This window comes from Ictidomys tridecemlineatus, chromosome 12 (assembly GCF_052094955.1).
Source record: "Ictidomys tridecemlineatus isolate mIctTri1 chromosome 12, mIctTri1.hap1, whole genome shotgun sequence".
In the NCBI taxonomy this organism is placed as follows: domain Eukaryota; kingdom Metazoa; phylum Chordata; class Mammalia; order Rodentia; family Sciuridae; genus Ictidomys; species Ictidomys tridecemlineatus.
The window spans coordinates 71960186-71984629 of NC_135488.1; the positions used below are offsets into that span (position 1 = coordinate 71960186).

The window sequence follows — 24444 nt, forward strand, 5'->3', positions numbered from 1 at the left end:
CTAAAGCTCAGGAAATAATGCCAAGAGTGAGATTCATGAAATTTCTCACAACAAAGAAGAAAAGTGTGAAGAGCGAACTTACAGAATAGGGAAAATCTTTGCCAACTACTCTTCTGACAGAGGATTAATAGCCAGAATATACAAAGAACTCAGAAAGTTTCTCTCTCTCTCTCTCTCTCTCTCTCTCTCTCTCTCTCTCACACACACACACACACACACACACACACACACACACACACACACACCCACACACACACGCACACACACACACATCAACATAATAAAAATTTTAAAAGCCCCAAAATAATCCAATTGCAAATGGACAAATAAACCAAACAGATACATACTTCTCAAAAGAAGAAATACAAATGACCAACAAATATATGAAAAAAAATGTTCAACATCATTAGCAACTAGGGAAATGCAAATAAAAAATACATGGAGAGGGCTGGCGCTGGAGTTCAGCGGTGGAGAGCTTGCTTCACACATGTGAGGCACTGGGTTTGATCCTCAGTGCCACATAAAAATAAATAAATGTAACCATACACAACTAAAAAATATTTTTAAAAATACACTGAGATTTCAGAATGGCAGCCATCAAGAATACACACAATAGTAGCTGGGTACATACTTGTAACCCCAGTGGCTTGGGAGGCTGAGACAGGAGAACTGAGGGTTTAAAGCCAGTCTCAACAATGGCAAGGTGCTAAGCAACTCAGTGAGACCCTATCTCCAAATAAAAAATGATGTAATAGGGTTGGGAATGTGGTTCAGTGGCAGAGTGCCCTTGAGTTCAATTCCCAGTACCAGCACCCCCCCCCAAAAAAGAATACAATAATAAATGCTGGAGAGGATGTGAAGAAAAAGAGAACACCTTTACATTGTGGGTTGATGGAATTGTAAATTAGTACAACCACTATGTAATCAGTATGGAAGTTCCTCAAGTGATTAGGAATGGAACCACCATATGACTCAGCTATACCACTCCTGGGTAGTTATCCTAAAATCATCATCATACTATAGCAATACATGCACATCGATGTTTACAGAAGCACAATTCACAATAGCCACACTATGGAACCAGTCTAGGTGTCTGTCAGTGGATAAATGGATAAAGAAAATGTGGTATATACACAATGGAGTTTTACTCAGCCATAAAGAAAAATGAAATCATGTCATTTGCAGGAAAATGGATGAAGCTGGACACTATTAGGTTAAGTGAAATAAACCAAACACAGAAAGTCAAAGGTCATATGTTTTCTTGCATATGTGGAAGCTAAAGAAGAAAAAAGGAAAAGAAAGGGGTGTATGTGTGTGGGGGGGAAATCACATGAAAATCCAAGGAGGATCAGTAGAGTGGAGGAAAAGGACTGAGAAGAAAAAAGGAAATACCAGGGAATGATAACTGACCAAATTACATTGTGTGCATGTATCAACGTGTAACAACGAGTCCCACGAGTTCCACCATTATGTACAACTATAATGCGCCAATATTCCGTTAGAGCTGCACAAATGGACTAAGAGAATAGGCAAAGAACATGAACAAGCACTTTTCAAAAGAGGGAACATAAGTGACTGATAAACACATAAATATATGTACAGGCTGGCCACAAATTTGTGATCCTCCTGCCTCAACCTCCTGAGTCGCTGGCACCTGGCTTTGCTAGAAGTATTTTCTAGGGGGAGACCCATTTATTATTTGAGAGTTTGCATTAATTTGCTTGCCATTGCTTATTTTTGTTTGTTTAAACTTTTAAACATTTCTCACCTTTCAACTTTTCAGAACTATTAGATTCTAAATGCTTATAGAACCTGTGGAATAAATACACAAAGTCCTGGATCTGAAAATAAGCAATTCTGATGTTTGAAGGGCATCAAACTTGAATTTCATCTTGTCAGTGGTCAGTCTTGTTCTTTGTTCAGGAGGCTGAGACAGGAGGCTCACAAGTTCAAAGCCAACCTTGGCCATTTAGTGTGGCCTTAGTAACTTTGGGAAGCCCTGTCTCAAAAAAAAAAAAAAAAAAAAAGGCGGGGGTGGAAAGCTGGGGATGTGGGTTAGTGGTTAAATTGCCCTGGGTTTAATCCCCAGTACAAAAATAAAAATGCATAATGTGTAAGTAAATTAATCCAACATTTTTCTTGTACTTTTAGTGCCACCTCATGGTAGTGCTCTGTTGTCAGAATTTACATTTTTCTAATCTTTTATGCTCCTGAACACATTTTTGACTGTGGTTTCAGTGTTGGTCAGTTAAAGATTATCTGTCACACAGAAGTATGTTTTTCAATTTATCTTCCCAATAGAGTTACCTGATGATCTTTAAAATATACAGACCCTAGGCCCAATTCCAGAGCCACTATCAGAGAGGCATTAACACTGATTGGTTGGACAAAGTCAGATGTCATTTAAAAAATACTCAGTTCTAGGGGCTGGAGTTGTGGCTCAGTGGTACAGCGCTCACCTAGCACATGCGAGGCCCTGGGTTCAATCCTCAGTACCACGTAAAAATAAATAATGATATTGTGTCCAACTAAAAAATAAGTATTTTAAAAAAATACTCAGTTCTGTAACTGAAGAAAGAACCACCTGCCAACCCTGAGGACATGGCTTCATATACTCATGCAATAAATAACTATACATTGGGGGTGTACTGGGAATTGAACCCAGGGATGCTCTACCAGAGATATATCCCCTACCCTTTTTTTAATTTTGAGATAGGTTTTCACTAAGTTGCCCAGTCTGACCTTGAATTTACAATCCTCCTGACTCAGCCTCCTGAGTATTCCTGGGATTCCAGGAGTGCACAAGGGCACCAGGATATTTGTGAGTATTTGTGGCTAAAAATGCAAACACTTTAGAAATCCCTTTAAATATTTATTTCTGATGTAAAATAATTCTGAGTTGGGTGCAGTAATGCATGCCTGAAATTTCAGCAACTCATGAAATTGAGGCAGGAGGATTGCAAGTTCAAGGCCAGCCTGGACAACTTAGGGATGCAGTAAATAATTTAATGAGACCCTGTCTCAAAATAAAAATAAACAAATAAATAATAAAATCATTCTGACAGTTGCTATACTCCTTACTAAAGCTTTATTATTTCTTTATTTTTTTAATTTTAATTTTTTTTTTAGTACCAGAGATTGAAACTGGGATGCTTAACCACTGAGCCACATCCCCAGTTCTTTTTATTTTTTAATTTTTGGGTACTGGGGATTGAACTCAAGGGCACTCAACCACTGAGCCACATCCCCAGCCTTATTTTGTATTTTATTTAGAGACAGGTCTCACTGCGTTAATTGGTGCCTTGCAGTTGCTGAGGCTGGCTTTGAACTTGCAATCTTTCTGCCTCAACTTCCTGAGCCACTGGGATTACAGGTGTGTGCCACCATGTCCAGTCTTTTTTTTTTTTTTTTTTTTTTTTTAATTTTGAGACAGGGTCTAAGTTGCTTAGGGACTTGCTAAGCTGCTGAAGCTGGCTTTGAATTTGTGACCCTCCTGCCTTAGCATACTCTCAATGACAATACTGATGTTTTGAACAAGTCAACACATACATGTAAAGCACTTGGAACACTGACACAGTGTTAAAAAAATATTAGTTATAAATATTAGACTACATAAAATACTTAGCCTTGATTCATGTTATTCCCCCACCTATATCCTTATCTTTTTGTTTTGCCAATTATTGAAATTATCTCTTGCTCAAATCTTACTTCCTTTATGAGGTGAGATTTTGCACTAATTTCTCTCTTCTCTGACTTGTGTTGTACTCATGACATTGCCACAGTTAATATTCCCATTCCTGTTTTGTTGGTCGACCCCCTGACCAGCTCTATTAGAAATATTTTATTCTCTTTAAAATATATGAAACAGGGCTGGGGCTTGGTTCAGCGATAGCACACTTGCCTGGCAATGTGTGAGGCACTGGGTTTGATTCTCAGCACCACATATAAATAAAGGTCTATCAACAACTAAAAAATAAAACTAAAAAAATAAAATAAAATATATGAAGCAAACCTGACAGTGTTCACATTCATTAGTTAGTTAGTTTGTTTATTTATTTATGGTGTGGAGGATTTAACCAGGGCCTTGTGCATGCAAGGTAAGCACTCTACCAACTGATCTATATCCCTAGCCCTTACATTAGTTGATTTTGATTAAGATTTTTTTAAATATTTATTTTTTAGTTTTTTAGGTGGACACTGTATCTTTTATTTTTATGTGGTGCTGAGGATGAAACCCAGTGCCTCATACATGCTAGGTGAGCACTCTATCACTGAGCCACAACTTTAGCCCCTTGATTAAGATGTTTAATACACTGTTGAAAGAAAACATAGTCAAGAGTTCAGCTTATTTAAATTTCTACTCTACTCAGAATGTGAAGCTGCCCATTTTGGCAGAACTCATGTGGGTTCATGTCTACATCAACCCAAACTAGTATATCTTTTTACAGGATGACAGACAGACTGGTCTTGAGAACCATATTGAAGTATTTGTCCCAAGGCCTCCACTTGTTGAAATTAAAATGCCAGGAGGGGACAGAGCAGACTTTGGAGATATCACTAAGGGTGAACTCCCAAATGTTTGTTGGTGCCAGCTGTTCTCACTGCTGTAGGCTCTGGGGACACAGTGGAGCTCATAGATTCTAGCAAGGGAGACAGACTGCAAATCAAAAACAAAAGGAATAAGTCAGAGTAGTAAAGTCATAACACATAGAAATCAAATGATCATCAGAGTGACTTGGGGGTGGCTTTTTTTTATATTGGACACACAGGAAAGGCCTCATGTGAGGAAGTGACATCTAAGCTAACCTCTGGTAATAACCCCTAGGCAGTGGGAATAGGTAATCTGAAGGAACTAAAGGTGGAAATAAGCTTCCTTGTTGGGAGGATCAGGTAGGCCGTGCTCGAATGTTGAAATAAGAGGAAAAAGGAGATCCAAGGGGCAGCCAGGGCCTAGCCATGTAAAAATTTGCAAACCCAAGTTATAGAGGTTGTATTTTATTCTAGGTTTGATGGGATGCAATTGGAATTTAAAAAGGTAGTGGTATGATCTGATTTGCATTTTAAAATCAATATAATTGTTTTGTATATAACAAATTATACAGAGGTTGGACTGGAAGCCAGGAAATAATTTAGGCTTTTGGTAGTATTTGTGCAAAAGATGTTAATGATTGGGAGTGGTGATAATGGAGATGGAGAGGAGAGTAGATGCTGGGTATGTAGAGGGTATAGTAAGATGTAGGGCATAGCTAAAGAGCAGTGTGGGGGTCACTGGATGGAAATTACTAAGAGGAAACATCAGGGGGAAGATTCTGATAAACCATCTAAACAAGACTCTTGGTGATAGGCTAGGTGATCTGACATCGCATAGTCATGAGGAACCTGATCAAATGCCAAGGATAATCAGGTATTGAGGATAGAGTGTTCTTGCCAAAATGACTTAGCATCGGTTTTTAGCTAAAACTGGGCCTAGAAGGGCAGATGGGCCTAAAAGGGTTTGACTAAATTTGGCCAAGTAGAAGATTTTTTGTCAGTGCATACACACCAGTATTAGCAATTCAAATTCTAGGAAGAGGGATATCAAACTTTCATAAAGGAACCTTCTAAATGTTAACATACCAATGTAACAATTATAGTTGACCTCTATGTAGGCCTTACCATAAAACCAGAAAATACTGGACTAATTATTTAGATTAACTCAATCCCTCCAACAATCCAATAAGAGTGAGAAGAATATTATCCTGTGTCTTCTTCCCCAGCAAATCATCTTTTGATGAGTGGGAAAGTTAGCCTATGAGAACTGGACTGGCTGAGTAGCCCAGTGCCATTTTCCTGGGAGTTGTGCAACCTGCTCAATGATAGCCAAAAGTTGGCTGAAAAATTATTCCCAGATATTGGAGACAAATGCCTTTTTATATTTATTAAAATTTATCATTAGCAGATAAACATGACAGAGATTCAGCCTCAGCTTCCAAAGCAATTAACAATTTTACATATCTGCCTAAGCAGAAAACAACAGGCAAAACAATGGCATTGTGTGCAATCAGCATTGTTATCAGATCATCTTTCCTGCACTGCTTTTACTCATTTGCTTGTTTATTTTTGAAGAGCCATGGAAGGCGCCCAGGGCTGAGCTACATTAAATATTGCTGATGGTCTGGTCGCCCCAGACCATCAGCAATATTTTACCCCTGAATATTTTGCTAAATCCTTACCCAGGTATCTTCATTGAAAATACTCTCAAAACTTAAAAGAATTCACCTTGAAACACTAATTTTCCATGAAAACCCATAGAATCTAGAACAATGAGGACTTTTTCAGAGAGTATGGAATAATTCAGATGAAGAGACTTTCCAAACAACTTTTGTCACTAAGGTTTATTTCAATTTAAGAAATGTGAATTCAGAATTAGTGTAATGTAAATCTCAAAGTTTGTGGCAAAAGAACTGCTATTAAGGGTTTGGGTAAAATCTTGATGGAGCCAGGTGTGGTGTTGCACACCTGTAATCCCTGCTACTTGGGAGGCAGAGGCAAGTTTGATGACAGCATGGGCAACTTAGTGAGACCCTGTCTCAATATTTTTTTTTTAAAGGGCTGGGAATGTAGCTCAGTGCTAAAGCACTTGCCTAGCATGTACAAGGCCCTGTGTCCAATTCCTGAAAAGAAAAAAAAAATTTTTTTTGTGGTACTTGTGCATGTATATAGACAGACATTAACAAAATAAGAAGCACATTCTGAAGAGAATCAAATTTGGACAAATTCTGGTTTGTAAAAATAAATTCAGTTCCCCCAGGAGAAGTAATTTGCATTTTCACCATCAGTTAAAAATGAAAAGAGCACATTTTTCTCTTCTAATTGTGACCATCACAGCACTGTACAAAGTGCAGTACAGTTTGTACTAAAGTACAACAAACCCAAATTCTTTTTATCAGAGAATACAGTAAACCATAACAAGACTCTTAGTTAAACAGGGTTTACATATAATGTACTACAAAACATTTTCTTTTGAAAATAAATACTGTATAATCTATTTTCAAGCATCAAACAATTGAAACAAATATATACTGGAACAAAATTTCCAAACAGTTTAAAAATTTATATACATACAAAGCCATACATATAACATCAAATAACATCTAGTTTTATATATGTAAACTAAACATTCACTAAAAATGATTTCTGTATGTGTAAACTAAGTATAACACTTGAACATTTAAAAAGAAATTGATGTTCTGTTACACATTATCAAAGTCTATCCTCTGAATAATTTGAAGACATTTCTACTAAAAGGCAAATACAGACTAAAAATAGAAACAGTGCATCTCAAAGTTTTTCAGAGACTTACATATCAGTAATTTTCAAACATATAATTTATTGTGTGCTATGGTTTGAAACAAATTTTCCCTGAGCACTTTCTGTCTGGTTAGAAAAATTAAAACATGATTTATAAAACAGAATTTTATTTTAATTTTTCTTGAAGTATGCAATTTCTTGCCATCTGATATATTTGGGAAGTTTTTAGACATCTGTAAGGTATCCAGCAATCATAACTGTTTTAAAAGGGCTACTTGAATGGCTACAGAAATATAGATGGGTCTTGAAGCCCTGAGAACTGTACAATGAGTGTCTCACACAACTGAAGTAATTTGTTATCCTAAAACTATCAATATTTTAACAAATTCAGAATGGCACTAGTTCACAGAGAAAAAAGTAACCATTAGTGATTCCAGCTTAGATGATCAAAGGATAAGCATGGAAAACTGAAAGCCAAAGTTGCATTAGCATTCTATTTTCTATGGAATAATGCTGAAAAAGAAACTAACCAACACAGTATTTAAATACCTACCTCACCTTAAAACTTTATTAATGCAGTTTTGAGATCTGTTGCTCCTTAATATTCATGCAGATTTAAAATCAGCATCACTGGAAATTTCATCATATAAACTGTAGTTCTCAATGCTATACCCAAGATTTACAGCCCAAAAGACATACTACGATCAGTGCACATGCACAGTAACACTACCAGTTGTGTTCCCTTAATATTTTAGCCACTTGACCATTTAGGCCTCTTCTCTTCAAATAAATAATAACAAATATTAGGAATCTTAACTATGCAAAATTTGTAAATTGTTTTCTACATAGCCTAGAATTATACTAAAAGAAAATTGGAAGTTTCATATTTACAATTAGATTTTCATAAAACCTAACTATATATGTCTCTTAGCATTGTGATTTATGTGTCTTGCAAGAACAATTAATAAACAGAACATTGAGAAGTTATCATTCTGAAGATCTTCAAGAAGCAAGCAATTTCGGATGTCCAGGAAGTTATCTTCTGTCTTTTTATATTTTAAGGTGCTTTATACAGGACGCCCTGGACCAAAACGACTTTTAGACCTAGATTTTTTTAAACAGAAAAGAAGGTCAGAGTTGCTTCTAGAATAACAGGAAGTTGCTGCTGCTTTAAGATTGTTTGCTTGATAATATTCAAAGTTTAATGAAATTTCATATAGCTCCATAATTAATTTTGTAAACCCCTTGGAGTAAGATATATTTTGGAATTCATATTAAGAAATCAGATGGTATGCATAATGTATAGGAGCAGGGTCCTGTACACATTGTTTCTTCAGTGAAACAAATGAACATTTATATTAAGTGAGAAAAGTGAAGACTACAAATATCAGAGCAGATTAGTTCAAGTTTGTTTTTTTATTTTCTCCCAGTACTGGAGACTGAACCCAGGGATAGAGAAGCACTTTGTCACAGAGCTATAATCCCCAATCCCTTTTTAAGCAATTTTGAGATAGGATTTTTAGTAAATTGTTTAGGCAATCTTTGATCCTGTGATCCCAAGTAGATGGGATTACAGGCATGGACCACTGCATCTGGCCTCAGTTAAAGGTTGAATTGCACAAATGTACAAACTGACTCACCCACCAAAAAACCTTTGACTTTCTGAGCTTTCTCTATTTCAAAATTATAGATAAGGAATTAGAATGTGTAATATATTAATATTCAAATCTCAATCTTTAAAAGAAAATTTGTGATATAAGATGACATAAGATTTATAAGTTATATTTTATTAAAAACAAAATAATAAAATAAGAAATGGGAAAGACTTCATGGATTTATATGAAGCAATAATATATAATCTACAAAGACTACAAAAATTTTGCTAATTCACAGTTGCATTGTAGCTTTCATTTTTATCAGCATTGGTTTATGAAGCCAGCCCAATAAGTGAAAAACTAAAACAAAAACAAAATAAAACCTTATGCTTTCATTAAATTTTGTGTTCATGAACTTTTCTCAATTTGGGGGTTAAAATCTGGTTCTGATTGATGGTTAATCCTTGAAGCAAAACATAAAACCAAACACAAATGATGTGCTTCTAGTGTTTTTGGCTTAAAAAAAAATCACTTCAAAATCATGACCTTCTGAATTAGTTTCTGCTAATTTACCTTGTGTTTTTCTCTGAGCTGTTTTGCCGTGCACTGACTGGTATGGAGGCTTTGATTTGTGCTTCGAGCCTGGAATAAATACCTCCTGCGAACTACAAAATAAAGAAGCAAAATTAAGTTATTTTCAAGGAATAAACAGAAGTTCTGTTTTACTAAAATAGCATATTCTTAAATTAATAAATTATGGTATTTTTAGTCTTTAAAATTCAGACTTTTTGAGGGGTATAATTTACATACAGTAAAATTCACCCTTTTAGCCTACAGTTTGGGGTTTTGACAAATGCATATAGTTTTGTAACTACTATCACAATGAAGATACAGGATAATTCTATTACCCCCCCCCAAAATCCTGTGTCCCTTTTAAATTATCCATCTACCACTATAAATTCCTGGCAACCACTCATCTGTTTTCTGTTTCTACAGCTTTGTATTTTCCAGAACATTTGTGTGTGTGTGTGTGTGTGTGTGTGTGTGTGTGTGTATCATATAGTATATACAGCCCGTTTCTCTCACTTAGCATATAATGTACAGGGGATTTATACACTTTGTTGTATACATTTGGAGTTTGTTATCTTTTTTATGTATGTATGTATAGTATATCCATTTGTTAAATGTAAAACTTTTGATGCTAGGAATTCTCTGAATAAAGGGGCTTATTGAGGCATTACAGAAATTAGAACAAAGAAAGGACCAGGTTCTGGGACAACTTATCTAGCTACTAGCAAGATTAGATAGCAGTTGAGCTTATTCAACCTGGAGACTGGGAGTATTCTTACAATGAAAATTGGAAAATTAAGGCAATAAGTTGCTTACATCAAATTTACATTAGATACTGATAAAAGTGGCAGGGTATGATGAAGCAGGGGAAGCTTCGGGGTGGGAGGACAGTCTACCACAGAGAAGTATTTGATATTTGAGGATTGGTTGAGGTTCATAGTTGAGAAAATTGTTTTATGAGCTGATTGCATCTGACATTTAGTAAACTGGGGTGTAAGTCAAACTTTAAACATATATTCCTATATTACTTCCTCTCTTTTCTTTTTCCTATTCATCTTTTGGCTTTTTTTTTTTTTTTGGCAGCACCCAGAGCCTCAAGCATGCTAGACAGGCACTATACTTCTGAGCTACATCCTCAGCCCTTTTTACCTTTTTATTTTGTTTTGAGATAGGGTCTCAAAAAGTTGCCCAGGCTGGCCTTGATCTTGTGATCTTACTGCCTCAGCCTCTAGAGCGGCTAGAATTATGGTCATGCACCACTCTACTGGCTTCCAGCCCTTCTTAATTTACCATATCTTGTAATTTTATTCTTGTCACATTTACCAGGAAAAGGACATCATTTGGGAGTATTACTAATTTTTGGTATTTATTAGTAAAACCACTATAATTGTATAAACTAATTTATATGGGAGTGTTTAGAAATTGCTACACTATTTTCCAAATGGCCAATTTTTTCATTCCTACTAGCTCTTATATGAGAGTTAGTTGCTTTACATACTCATTAGCACTTGGTACTTTTAAAAAATTTCAGACACTTTTAGTTAGTGTATAGTGGTATGGCATTGAGGTTTTAATTTGTATTTCCCTAACGACTAATTATGTTGCATCTTTTCATGTGTTTATTTGCCATCTGACTCCCTTCTTTCAAAGTGTTTGATTAATCCTCTGCCTATTTATTTTAATTGAGTTATTACTGAGTTTGGAGAGTTCTTTACAAATAACTGTTTTGTATCTATTTTCTATTAGTACACACAGCTTTTCTTTTCATTCTCTTAATAGTGTTATTGAAAAATAACTTTAAATTGGAATGAATATGATTTGTCAATTTTTTCTTTTATGTTAGTGAAAGAAGAATGCAATCAACAAGAATTTATAAATGTATCTTTTGTAATTGGTGTTGTAGCTAAGAAATATTTGTCTATCCTGTGGTTACAGATATTTTCTCCTATATGTATTTTATTTTATTTTTGATGCTGGGGATAAACCCAGGGCCTCATGCATGCTAAGCACATATTTTACCAGTGAGCTATACCCTTAGCAGGAAAGTAAAATTTAAATAAAAGGATTAGGGCAAGAGTTATAGTACATACAAAACATAAATACTTATGATAATACATGATACTGTGACTCATATGTAATTCTAGTTAGAATGCAGGCATTTCTAGTCATCATTTTCAGCAAGATCTCATCTTATTTTAGAGATAACATGTAAATGACACACACAAAGTTGATAAAAATTAGCACATTCAGGAAAGCTGCCCTCTGGATAGTTAGCATTTGGTTAATAAGGACAGTTATTCTACTTTTGGTGTGACATCACACTTCAGTGACACTATAGTTCATAATGTATAATATAAAGGACCCCTGGACCACAGATAATAGAAAACTTTATGTGAATTGTGGCTAAATGGTACAGAACACAAAATTGTCTAAATTGTTCTTTTAAAATTCTTCTTAAAACATCTTTATACTCTTTATGTAAAAATAAAATTATGAAGGAATATTCTATATAAGTATAATATAATAGTGAACAGTTCTTACTTCTTTTGTTTCCTTTGACTTGACTCGGTCCAGATCACCCAATCTCATTTTTATTAGATGCCCTGTAATTTCAGACATCCGCCGCTGATCTGAAGGTAAAAAATGATAAGTATTATTTCTCATGAGGATGACTTATAATTTTTATTTCTTAAAGAAGATTGTAATCAACAAGGGTTTACAAATGTATCTTTTGCTATTATTTTTCAGATGCATACTTCTATGAAGAATTTAAGGCAAGTGGAAAAATGACTTGTATTTTGATAATTGTGCTGATTTTTAGGTTACTATAAACCTATGATTTGGATATGATTTGAGTATGTCCCCCAAAGGTTTATGTGCTAGAAGCCTGGTGTCCAGCGTAGTGATTTTTATTTTTTTAAATTGGGGATTGGAATCAGGGGCACTCTACCACTGATTATACCCCCAACACTTTATTTTCATTTTTATTTTAAAACCCGGTCTTGCTAAGTTGCTGAGGCTTGCCTCAAACTTGTGATTATCCTGTCTCAGCCTCCCAAGTTGCTGAGATGACAGGTGTGTGTCACCATGCTTGGCCTTCAGTGTGGTGATTCTCAGAGGCGGTGGAACCTTTCAGAGGTGGTAGCACCTTTAACAGATGGGGCCTAGTGGAATGTAGTTAGGTCACTGGGAACACCATCTTTGGAAGAGTTTAATGTAGTCCTTGTGTGACTCTGCTTAATTCCTACAAGAGCAAATTATTATGAAAAGAATAAGCCTGACCCCCAAATCTCTCTTTCTTCCTGCTTTGCTATGTAATCTCTCTCTCTTGCATATGCTCCCATCACGATGCCATCTGCCATGTGGTGATGTAGCCAGAAGGCCTTCATCAGACCAAATATTTTGTTGTAACAACAGAAAATAGACTAAGACATAGCCTAAAACATATTCAGTCATTTTTTTTACAGAAAAAGTAGGGGGCAAAAGTCAGTCTAAAAGGTCTCAAAATTATAGACACATAAAACAATACATTATTCACTGAATTATCTAGTAATGAAATCCTGGTTGGTGACTAAGATAATTGCAAATTTTGGGACTTATACCATATAAACCTTTGAAGCTATTCAGCATACTTCATAAAATAAAAGATGTTCTTATCCACATAATAAATTTTACCATCTTCTCTTTGTGCATCTTGGTTGAATCTCAAGGACCTTGTGGCATCCCATTTATTCTTCTGCATACTTACACTATTGAAAAAAAATTTTAAAAATTAGCATTGATGCTTCTTTAAGAGTAGATATTTTAATTAGATTAAAGAATAATACTCACATGAAAGGAGACACATCTCTAGAAGCTGACTAAAAAATTAGACAACATTAAGCTCCAATTAGAACATATTTACAAATTAGTTTTATAGCTAATTATAAAAACAGTTTACATTTATTGAGCCAAAAGCATTCAATAAATACCAAGTACATTTACAGCACTAAGAACATTTACTAGTGTATTTCATTTAAACCTTGCAACAACCATGTGCAGCAGGCAATATTTTATGATCTTCATAATAAAATAGGCTCAGAGAAGTTAAGAAAGTTCTCCAAAGAGATATAGATCTAGAATTTGAATCTACTTTGTCAGTTATGAACATTTAAATTGGGTTTGAATTAATCTAATTTGTGAGCTTGTGCTACCTAACACAAAGATGAATGTACAACCTGTCCAATCTCAGCCCCAGCCTTTCACATATTTTTGGAACTCATAATTTCTGTTTTTAGTCAACTGCAGCTATTACTGTCCTTAGTCCTATGTTTTTTTTACTCCTTTCTTTAATGGTACAGGGAAATAAAAATCATTTGAAAGGCCATAAAATATAATTTGTTTTTAATTAATTAATTAATTTTGGGTACCAGGGATTAAACTCAGGGATACTTGGACACTGAGCCATATCCCCAGCCCTATTTTGTATGCTATTTAGAGACAGGGGTCCCACTGAGTTACTTAGAACCTCGTTTTTGTTGAGGCTGGCTTTAGACTTCGGATCCTCCTGCCTCAGCCTCCTGAGCTGCTGGGATTACAGGCATGTATCACTGTGCCCAGCTTATTTTCAATTTTAAAAGTCTACTTCCCTCTTATTTTTTGAATAAGTGATACTGGTTTAAAATTCAAAAGGTTCAAATAGCAAATATAATAGAAAGCCTCTTACATTTTTAAAAAATATTTTTTAGTTGTCAATGGACCTTTATTTTTATACACAGTGCTAAGGATTGAACCCTGTGCCTCACACATGCCAGGCAAGTGTTCTACCACAGAGCAGCAAACCTAGCCCTGAAAGCCTCTTACCTTTATCCTCTCCACATTCAGTTCCTTTCCTTAGGGTCAAACAATCTTATCAATTTCTTATGTAGCTTTCTAGAGATAGTTTATGTATATATAAGGAAATTCATATATATTTCCCCATCTCCTTTACACTGTGAACATTGTTCTGCATCTTCTTTTTTTTTCATTGGTCAATATATCTTAAAGATCTTTAATCTCAATCTATAAAGAACATCATTCATTTTTACATTACTAGCATTCCATGAGAAACTCATTACTCTTCTATATTTTATTTTTCCTGAATATACTTGCTTATTTCTTCATATGAACTTTAGAATAAAAAAATGATCAGTTACCTTCTCCAATGCCTTTTCTTTCTTTTGTGCACAGGGTGAAGACATCTGCTTTTTTGGTGGTTTAGTGAACTTCTTTGGTTTCTCCTTTTTCCCTGATTATGGAAGGTCAATGTTATGAGTATAAGTCTCAGACCTCTCCAATTTACTTGCTACTTTTTAAAAAATACCTTTATTTTGTTTATTCAGTTATTCAGTGCCTCACACATGCTAGGCAAGTGCTCTACCACTGAGCTATACAACCCCAGCCCTTTACTTGCTACTTTTAAACAATGAAATCATTTTTTAAAAACCCTAAAAAGCTAAAAATTACCTTTGGACAAAACCCCCAAATACAGAGAAATTAAACTGAAACAGATTTACATGAGTTCATTTTAATTACATTTTCCTTCTATTTGGTGAAACTTTTTTTGGGAAAAAAGTGAGAACAATGAATATGAAGTCCCACATATAAAATAGGAAAAATGGAGAAATTACATATTTATTTTCTGAATTTGACAATGGAATCATTTTCTAATTCCAAAATTTTTACTTAAAATTACTATAATGTAGAAAAATACAATTTGAGAATAGGGTGAGTAGTCATATACATACAAAATCTTTTTTTTTTTTTTTAGTTGTAGATGGACACGATACTTTTATTTTATTTATTTATATGTGGTGCTGAGGATTAAACCCAGGGCCTCACACATGCTAGGCGAGTGCTCTACCACTGAGCCACAACCTCAGCTCCCACATACAAAATGTTTAAAATGGTTTTTGCTCAGGAAGGAGGTAGGACAGTAATGATCTTGGGAAGATGCTGAGTTTAGATAAATTATATTCTGGACTAAGTCATTCTTGGAGTCAATATTCTGAATCTATCCTGGCTGACTATGAAGTGGACAAAGGAGGGAAAAAATACAAGGAGGGGGAAGAAGCATTCCATAAAAACAATATATGAAGGTAAGGACTATACTGAATAACTGTTTCCCAAATGGAATTTGTTTGCCTTCTCCAGAAGTCTTGCTATATTGTTTAAGAAGGAAACTATCAAAATGATAAGTGGAAAACCCATGCTACATAGACAATAACCATGAAAATGCTGTAACAAAAAATTAATAATCTAGATAGATTTACTTGCCTGCTGACATGCCCTGACCCCCTAACACCTCTCTCTGTTAAACTGGGTAACAAGTTTTATAAAGTTGCTAAAAAATATGATAGGGTAGGACATATGGTAATGACAATATGAAGGGGCTGAACAATTCCTTACTAATAAAACAGCCATAAAAACAGAACAAAAAATTATAAACAACCATCTGAAGGTAATAGTAAATAGTCAAAGTTAGGCTGAAAATTGAGCATTTACACTATAAAAATTCATGAAGTAAAACTGAGTTTATGGCCTTCTTGCCTGAATGTACTTCCTGGCTCAGGGAGGGAAACTGCAGCCTTATGAGGCCAGGCAGAGGATGACAAGTGTTCAAAGTAATAGAGAAGCTACAATTGTAAAGAAGAAATTTTGGAAGCAAGAAAGTCACACAAGACCTAAAATCTAAAATGTGAGTACAAAATGTCCATATTCTTAGTCAAGTATTAAACTTGGAAACTGTATGAGAGATTCTAGGAAGCCCAGGTAAAAGGCAGGTAGAAACTATGTTGGACCATCCACTCTGCAAAACAGAACTGCTCTTAGTGAGATATGGGAGTTTTTTTGTGCTTTTGAATGGATTCTTTCCCCAAACTGCACATATCTCAAGCTTCTGACAGCAAGACATATTACTGGCTTGATGTATCAGAGTATAGACTTGGATCTGGAAAAACTACTAAAAATTCAGGTGGCATTTGTAAACCACGGGATCCACTAAGTAGGTGAGCCCCAATATCTGAATGTAATCTGTATCTATATCCTTGGCTGACTCCTAAGCTACACAGGATGGTGTGACTGGGGATGAGGATGAGGTAGGCTAAAGCAATAGCCTACCTGTGCAGTTAGCAGTTAAAACACCTGTGCAGAGACAATCATCTACTGCATATCATAGGTGAGACAATCTGCAATTTGAATCAGGTAAATTAACCACCTACTAGAACAACAACAACAACAACAAAAATCAACAATTCTCAGAAGAACAAACCAGATTTCAGAGTTGCATAAGGAAAATCTTCATTTTTCAACCAAAAGTTTCAAAATAGAAATTCTGACCCTCTTAGAAAAGAAACAGTTAACAGAAACTGACTTGGAGAGGGCCTACATATTGGGTTTAGCAGATACTTCGAAACAAATGTTAATAGAGAAAAAAATTGTTTTATTTAGTGAACACAGAATGTCAAGCAAGAAGTAGAAACCATAAACAAGAACTGAACAAATTCTGAGTTCTTTTCAACAATAATCAAAATAAAAAACTTTCCTATATAAGCTCAAAAAATTTTGAAATAGCAGAAGAATGAATCAGTAAAAATGAAGATAAAGTATTAGAAATTATCCAATCTAAAGAACAAAGGGCAAAGAGAAGTTAAATGAAAAGAAACAAAGTCTTCAAGTCTCTGGGACAGTATCAATTTATTTTTAAAATTTTTTTGGTGGAATAAGGGGTCAAATGCAGGAGCAACCACCACTAAGCTATATCCCAGCCCTTGCTATTTTTAGACAGGGTCTTGCTAAATTGCCCAGGCTGGCCTTGACCTTAAAATTCTACTACCTCAGAGTAGCTAGGATTATAGGCTTGTACCACTGTACCCAGCTCATCTACTACATGTGCAACTGAAATTCCAGAAGATGAGGGGAAGATATTTAAAGAAACAATGACTGTAAGCTCCCCAAAATTTGTGAAAAATATCAGTTTATAGATCTAAGAAGCTCAATAGACCTTAAGCATGATAACGGAAAAGAAAACTATGCCTAGGCACAACATAGTCAAATTTCTAAAAGATAATGATAAAATCTTGAAAGCAGCAAGATAAAACAGACAACATAAAATGACACAACAGCAAGATAAAATGACACTATTGATGGCTGACTTCTTGTCAGAAACAGTGCAAGCCAGAAAACAGTCTCAGTTACTGAGTAGCTGAGGATTACAGATGCATGCCACCATGTCTAGTCTTTTACTTTTTTTTTTTTTTTTGTACTGGGGATTAAACTCAGGGGCATTCAACCACTGAGCCACATCCCCAGCCCTGTTTTGTATTTTATTTAGAGACAGGGTCTCACTGAGTTGCTTATTGCCTCACTGAGGCTGGCTTTGAAGGAGCAATCCTCCTGCCTTAGCCTCCTGAGCTGCTGGAATTACAGGTATGTACCACCACTCCTGGCTAGCCTTTTATATTCTTAAGTGACATGCAATCATTTAAAACAAAAATCATAACATTGTTGAGTTTACAATGTACATACAGTTGATCCTACGTATTTGTGTTCTACATCTGTCGATTCAATCAACTGCAGACTGAAAATATTGGGGGGAAAAACTGTACTGAAAATGTACAAACTTTTTTCTTGTCATTAAGAAAAAACAATATAGTATAGTAATTATTTAAATAGTATTTGTGTCCATCTACAACTAAAAAAAAATATTTTAACCCCAGTCACTTTGCAAAAACAATTTTTCAGATTTTTATAAAGTTAAACACATTTACTATGTGACCCAGAAATTCTATTTTAGGGGTCTCTTCAAGAAAAATGAAAACATGTCCACAGTAATTTGTAAGCAAATATTCACAGCAGCATTATTCATAATAACCAACAATTGGAAGCAACCTAAATGTGCATGAAATTGTGAATAGATAAATATGGCATACTCTTATAATGTAATACTACTCTGCAAAAAAAAAGAAAAAACTACAGACATATGCAACAATATGGGTGAATCTCAGAAATAAACTATGTGAAAGAAGACAAAGACAAAAGACTGCTCATGATTCCATTCATATGAAATCCTACAAAAAGAAACCATAGTGACAAAAAACGATTGCTTCAGAATTGAAAGGGAAATTAATGTAAAGGGCAGGATAGAATATTTTGGAATGATATGCTAGACCTGTATGCCAAAACTCACCAATGCAAAAATGGGTGTGTTTTATTAAATGTAAATTATACCTCAAATAGTTGAAAAACATGAACATATTAGCAATTTCTCCTTGACGAATGAGAAATGAAAAAAAAATAATAAAATACCAGTTTGGGGTTCAATCTCTGGTACTCCCACAAAATAAAAAACAACAATAACATTTTTTTTTCATTAGGGGATTCAACATGTTAAGGAAAATTAAGTAAAACAAAGATAAGACAAAGAGAGGGCCACATTGTTTTTTTTGTTGTGTTAATGTACCTTTATTTACTTATTTATTTTATGTGGTGCTGAGGATGGAACCCAGTGCCTCACACATGCTAGGCAAGTGCTCTGCCACTGAGCCACAACTCCAGCTCCCCCACATTGTCTTTTTAATGTCTTATAAAGGATAATTTAACAGGCCCACTCAACAATTATTTAATTCTCTAAAAAAGCTCCTTTTGCTATTATTTTTATTTTTTTAAAATTTTGATGCTGGAGACCAAACTCAGAGCCTTGTGCATGCTAAATATGTGCTCTATCAACTGAGCTACAACCATAATCTCAACTATCTACTGGTTGAAGTCCAGACATAGTAAAGATACATGTTATCTTGTTTTCCTAACAGAATTGGAAATTATTTCTATCTAGTAGAAAATATAACCTCAAAGTTTATTCGTTTATTGCTTTGTAGGACATTAATCATTTTGGTAAACTTTATAAACTTTGTTTAACTTTATAAAAATCTGACTTACAATCTTTTTTTAACATTCTTTTTTCAAATACCTAAGCAGGGTGCAGTGGCCCACACCTGTAATCCCAGCAGCTCTAGAGGCTAAGGCAGGAGGATCTCAAGTTCAAAACCAGCCTTAGCAAAAGTGAGGTGTGGTGCTAAGCAACTCAGTGAGACCCTGTCTCTAAATAAAATACAAAATATGGCTGGGGATGTGGCTCAGTGGCCGAGTGCCCCTGAGCTCAATCTCGGGTACTCCCCACTCCCCCCCAAAACCTATAAAAACCCAAAAAAACAAATACCTATAACACGTGAGTCTTTAAAAGGCTGTTTTGAACCAATTTTACCTGCTGTTTCTTGAAACCAATGAGTTGAAAAGTTTTGACCCAACTTCATATTATAGTTGTATAAGAAACATGCTTTTTTAAAAAAATTTTAGTTGTATATGGACACAATATCTTTATTTATTTATTTTTATGTGGTGCTAAGGATTAAACTCAGTACCTCATGCTTGCAAGGCAACCGCTCTACCGCTGAGCTATAACCCTAGCCCATAAACATGCTTTTAATATTTTAAAAAAATCATACTTATTGAACGGCTTATTTGAGTTCCACTTCAAATCATCTCAGGTTCGTGTCTCTGATCACATTTCGCCTAATCTGAGTCACAGATTACACTGGAAGTGGAAATTGGCAGATTTATTTCTCAGTACACTGTACTTTACAATTGTATGGGAATCTTAAAGGAGCATCCTTTCTTTCTTTTACTCCCAGTGTTATAACCTGCCACATAGAAACATTTTAAAGACAATTTCCCAATCCTTGCTTGCATCAAGCTTCAGAATATAACTTCTTCATAAAGAATGTGATTTAATTTTAATTTAGAAGTCAATACTTTGTTTCTTGGATACTTCTTCTTCATCACCAACTTCATCTTCAGTAACCTCAGATCCAGTGGTATATTCTTCTTCTTCTGAAAATAATGACTGTTGTTTCTAAATTAACAAACACATCTATTACAAATGTATTATTATCAACTCTGTAATGAATTCCTTAAAACACATTTAACTATACTTATTTTGGATGAATTAGTTGAACAAGAGCTGATAAAATGACTCCTGTCTACCTTGCACAACATTCAGGATATGGTCATAGGAATTTCTATGTTTAGGGCTGGTGATGTAGCTCAGTGGTAGAACACTTGCCAAGCAGTGTGAGTTTACAAGTTTGATCCCCAGAACTGAGAATTTCTATATTCTGGATTGCATTACATCTAATATTTTTAAAAAACATTTTTTAAAGATGTTGATGGAACTTTATTTTATTCATTTATTTATATGTGGTGCTGAGAATCAAATCCAGTGCCTCACACATGCTAGGCAAGTGTTCTACCACTGAGCCACAACCCCAGCACCTACATCTAATATTTTAAAATTTATTCCCTTCACAGAAACTAGAAAAGTGATAGACAGATAATCAGTGTTTGTTGAACTTTTGTCACTCAACATGCTACTTGATGTTAAGATTAAATTAAAACACAAAGGCTGGCATTAAAGTTGTTAAACAAGTACATGTGTACACTCAATGAATGTGGCCTTTATTACTTAAACTTTTCTGTACCTATCAGTCCTATTGTTTGCTATCCCTAACCCAAATTTCTATCCTATTTTTATAAATACTGAGTAAGCAGATTAAAAAAAGAACCAATTAAACAATCAAATAATGAGACCTTAGTAGATTTTTTATTTGTTTAATGTTCTATATGTGATTTAAAGTGACTTTAAAAAGTCTTTTAATAAGATCTATGGCTTATGCAATCAGATAATAGAGATGATATGTCCCTCTTAAACAATCTAACAACATTTTTAGTATGTGCAAAATTGAAGAAGCTGAAAAAGTAGATATACATTTCACTAAAACTTACAAAGTAAGTCACTGATAATATTCTATTAAATTAAACTTTAATTTAGGAAGAGAGCGAGCCATGAAAGCTGAATATAATTGCTTACTTACCAGTTGCAGAGTCCAGTTTTTTAGGGACAAGAACTGTAAAAAGAGGAAGAAGAGATTACTAAATCTGCACCCACTCACATTGCACCTCCTTATTTTCACATGGATATTACAGAAGAGTTAAAACAAGTTCCTTTCCCAGTTGAAACAACTTAAAATTCAGGTTGAAACTGATATATTAAGTTAATATATCTGTCTTTTAAATCTTCTATTAAGAGAAGAATGTGAATGTTTAAAAAAAGCAAAAAGGGCTGGGCATGTAGTTCAGTGGTAGAGTGCTTGCCTAACATGCAACAGAGTCTTGGTTTAATTCCCAGAACTACAGGAAAAACAAAAAAGAAAAAGAAAAAAATTGACACTTTTCCAGCTTCATTTCCAAATGATAAAAGTAAGTCACATGTAAAGATAACATACTTTTTGTTATTTTTGAAAAATTGAATGTATTTGAAAAACTAAACATATTTCTGATTTAATAAAAAATTTCATACCAAATGTTATAGAAATAGAGGAGACAAAATATTCATTCATATTATCTTCATTTCTTGGTAGTTCTTAATTCTTTGAGGGCAAGGAACATATCCTAGCACTCTTATATCAACTCAGCATAATACCTTGTTATGATTAGATAGTTCAATTTCAACTTAAACTGACCAAGTTCCTGTCAAACATGAAACATCATCAATTGTTCATATGGAGAATAAGTAAAATTAGTTACTCACAGCATTGAGCTCTCCAGTTTTGGGGCCCCATGGTGTATGTGGCTCCAGTAAAACATCACATTCTAGACCCTTTTCATCAGAGGAGCCAACTGCAGGATCACTTGAAAGAAAACACATTTTTGTGAATTGTGAAAATTCTTAAAAATTTAAATGAGAATATCTTTTAACTGCAAATATTTTATTGTCAATTTTAAGAAAAATGGTTTGGATTAAATTCTCACACCACAAAAAAGAATACACTTCCTGAATATAAGGATGCTATTTCAACATTTTAATTTCTTAATTCATCTAGCAATTCCCCTTTATGGAAAGATGACCTCAACCATCAAAACTTTTTCTAGCTGTATCAATTAAGCAATTAAAAAGGGATTGGGCTAGGGGTATAGCTTGGAGATAGAGTATTTGCCTAGTACCTATGAAGTTCTAGGATTCATCCCCAGTAACAACAAAAAAATGGGAGAGGAAGTGGAGGAGGAAGAGGGGGAGGGAGAGAAGGGGAAGGAATAAGGAGGAGGTGAAGTAGGAATGCTCAAGCAAATGTGGAAAAAATTAAAAATCCTCAAAAAATTGGATTTAGCATCCCAACATTTTTAATCACCAAGAACTCTTCATTAGTTTTTTTTTTCTCTTGGATCTCAGATATTTTTAAGTATTTTGCCTACCAAATAAATATCTGCTTACACTTAATTGTAAGCTAACATAATTTCAGCTAAACTATCTGAAACAATGAAAACTACTTAAGGACTGACATTATTGATTTGGGAAAGCACTAGATATCAGGAAATTCTGAAATGGGAACCTTCACTGAATTCCCCCACTGAATAAAGCTGTAATTCAGTGTTGTTGGATTTTTTTTCCCCCTCACCTAACCAAATCTTTAGAAAAAGGCACAACAATGACATCTTTGTGCTTATTTAGATCGTCCAGTATTCTAGTAGTTGGAACGGACAGTAAATCTCCACCTTCACCTTGATCATGAAGCGTAACCATGTGGTCCTTCACTTTACAGCCCTGTCATGTAAGAGATACTAAATTAGAGAGGTTGATTCATTAATAAAAACATTTCTTTAAAGATCACTGTTCTTATTCTTCTTTGCTTAGTCAAATCATATTTAAAAACATTTCTTGAAAAAAAAAGTAAAAAGATTGAAACATAAGTGTACAGCTTCAAAAATACCCAAGAATATCCATTTAACCACTACCCACCTTAAAAAAAGGAAAACACAAATGCACATATGCACCTGTGCACACGCACACCCATACACATGAGAACACTCCAGGAATCACCCATGGGTCCATTCCTGATCATTTAACTGCTTCCCTTCTCCCAAAAGATAATTTCCATCCTCTATCCCAATTGTATGGTACATTCCCAGCCCTTTTTTAAAATTTTGAGACAGTGTCTTGCTAAATTGCCAAGGCTTGTGATTCTCTTGCTTCAGCCTCTTAAATTGCTGGATTACAAGTATGTATGCCTGGCATATTTTCTTTCTTTTTTTTTTTTTTTTGGTACTGATTTGTAGGATTCATATCTATATAGGTGAGTTTGGGGAACATTTACATCTTTGAGTGTTCCAATTTAGGAACGTGGTACAACTATCCATTTTTTTAAAGTCTCCTTATTTTCTCTCATTAAATAATGGTTTGTTTTCTGCACAGAGTTCTTGCATATATTTTGTTAGGAATAAATCTAGGTACTCACTTCTCAACCCATACCTATATATAGGGAGTGGTTCATCTTTGGTGCTTTATAAATTTTTTTTGTATGGATGATGGTGATGAAAAGCTTTAAGTTCCTTTCACCCACTCATGAAATTTAATTATATAACATTTCAACAGTGTTAGCAATCACAGAATATAATCTATACTAGTATACATATACAGCACCAAGATATATGTGCAAAGATGTTCATTACAACACTTGTAATACCATCAATCTGGAAACAACATAAATGTTCATCAACAGGATAATGGTTAAAGAAATTGTGATATATGCATAGTTTGGATTATCACACAGCAGTTAAATAAACTGTCATAGAGTTTGTTGTTGAGTATGTTGTATGTTGTTGAGTGGAAAAGTGCAAGTTTCAGAATAATATGAGTAGTATAATTCCATATCTGAAACAAAACAAAACAAAACAATACAAATCATTTGTGCCTAAAATGTATTTAAAAGGTCCAAAAGGAAACTATTAAACATAGTTACCTATAAGGAAATGGTGACTAGGAGAATGGTGTTAAGAGGGACTTTATTTCTTCTTATACTTATTTATGTACTGTTAGAAAACTTTTCTACATGAATATATTACTTTTATACTTTAAAAACAA

The 24444-nt window shown here is 34.5% G+C and overlaps 1 protein-coding gene across 7 annotated transcripts in view; it reads right to left on the bottom strand.

The window, feature by feature from the left end:
- Window positions 1–5891: 5891 nt before the first annotated feature.
- The window catches only part of Sanbr (SANT and BTB domain regulator of CSR), a 51818-nt gene continuing 33265 nt past the window's right edge, over window positions 5892–24444 (bottom strand). For all 7 annotated transcript variants that reach the window (XM_040270869.2, XM_005322041.5, XM_021724284.3 and 4 more), the window contains 10 exons: window positions 22982–23127; window positions 22117–22216; window positions 21401–21433; window positions 20283–20382; window positions 14630–14721; window positions 13287–13315; window positions 13131–13204; window positions 11997–12085; window positions 9459–9550; window positions 5892–8394 (listed from right to left, as the gene is read on the bottom strand). In XM_040270869.2, coding sequence (XP_040126803.1) covers window positions 8358–8394; window positions 9459–9550; window positions 11997–12085; window positions 13131–13204; window positions 13287–13315; window positions 14630–14721; window positions 20283–20382; window positions 21401–21433; window positions 22117–22216; window positions 22982–23127 — 792 coding nt within the window. In that variant the 3' untranslated portion in view covers window positions 5892–8357. The remainder of the gene's footprint in view (window positions 8395–9458; window positions 9551–11996; window positions 12086–13130; window positions 13205–13286; window positions 13316–14629; window positions 14722–20282; window positions 20383–21400; window positions 21434–22116; window positions 22217–22981; window positions 23128–24444) is intronic.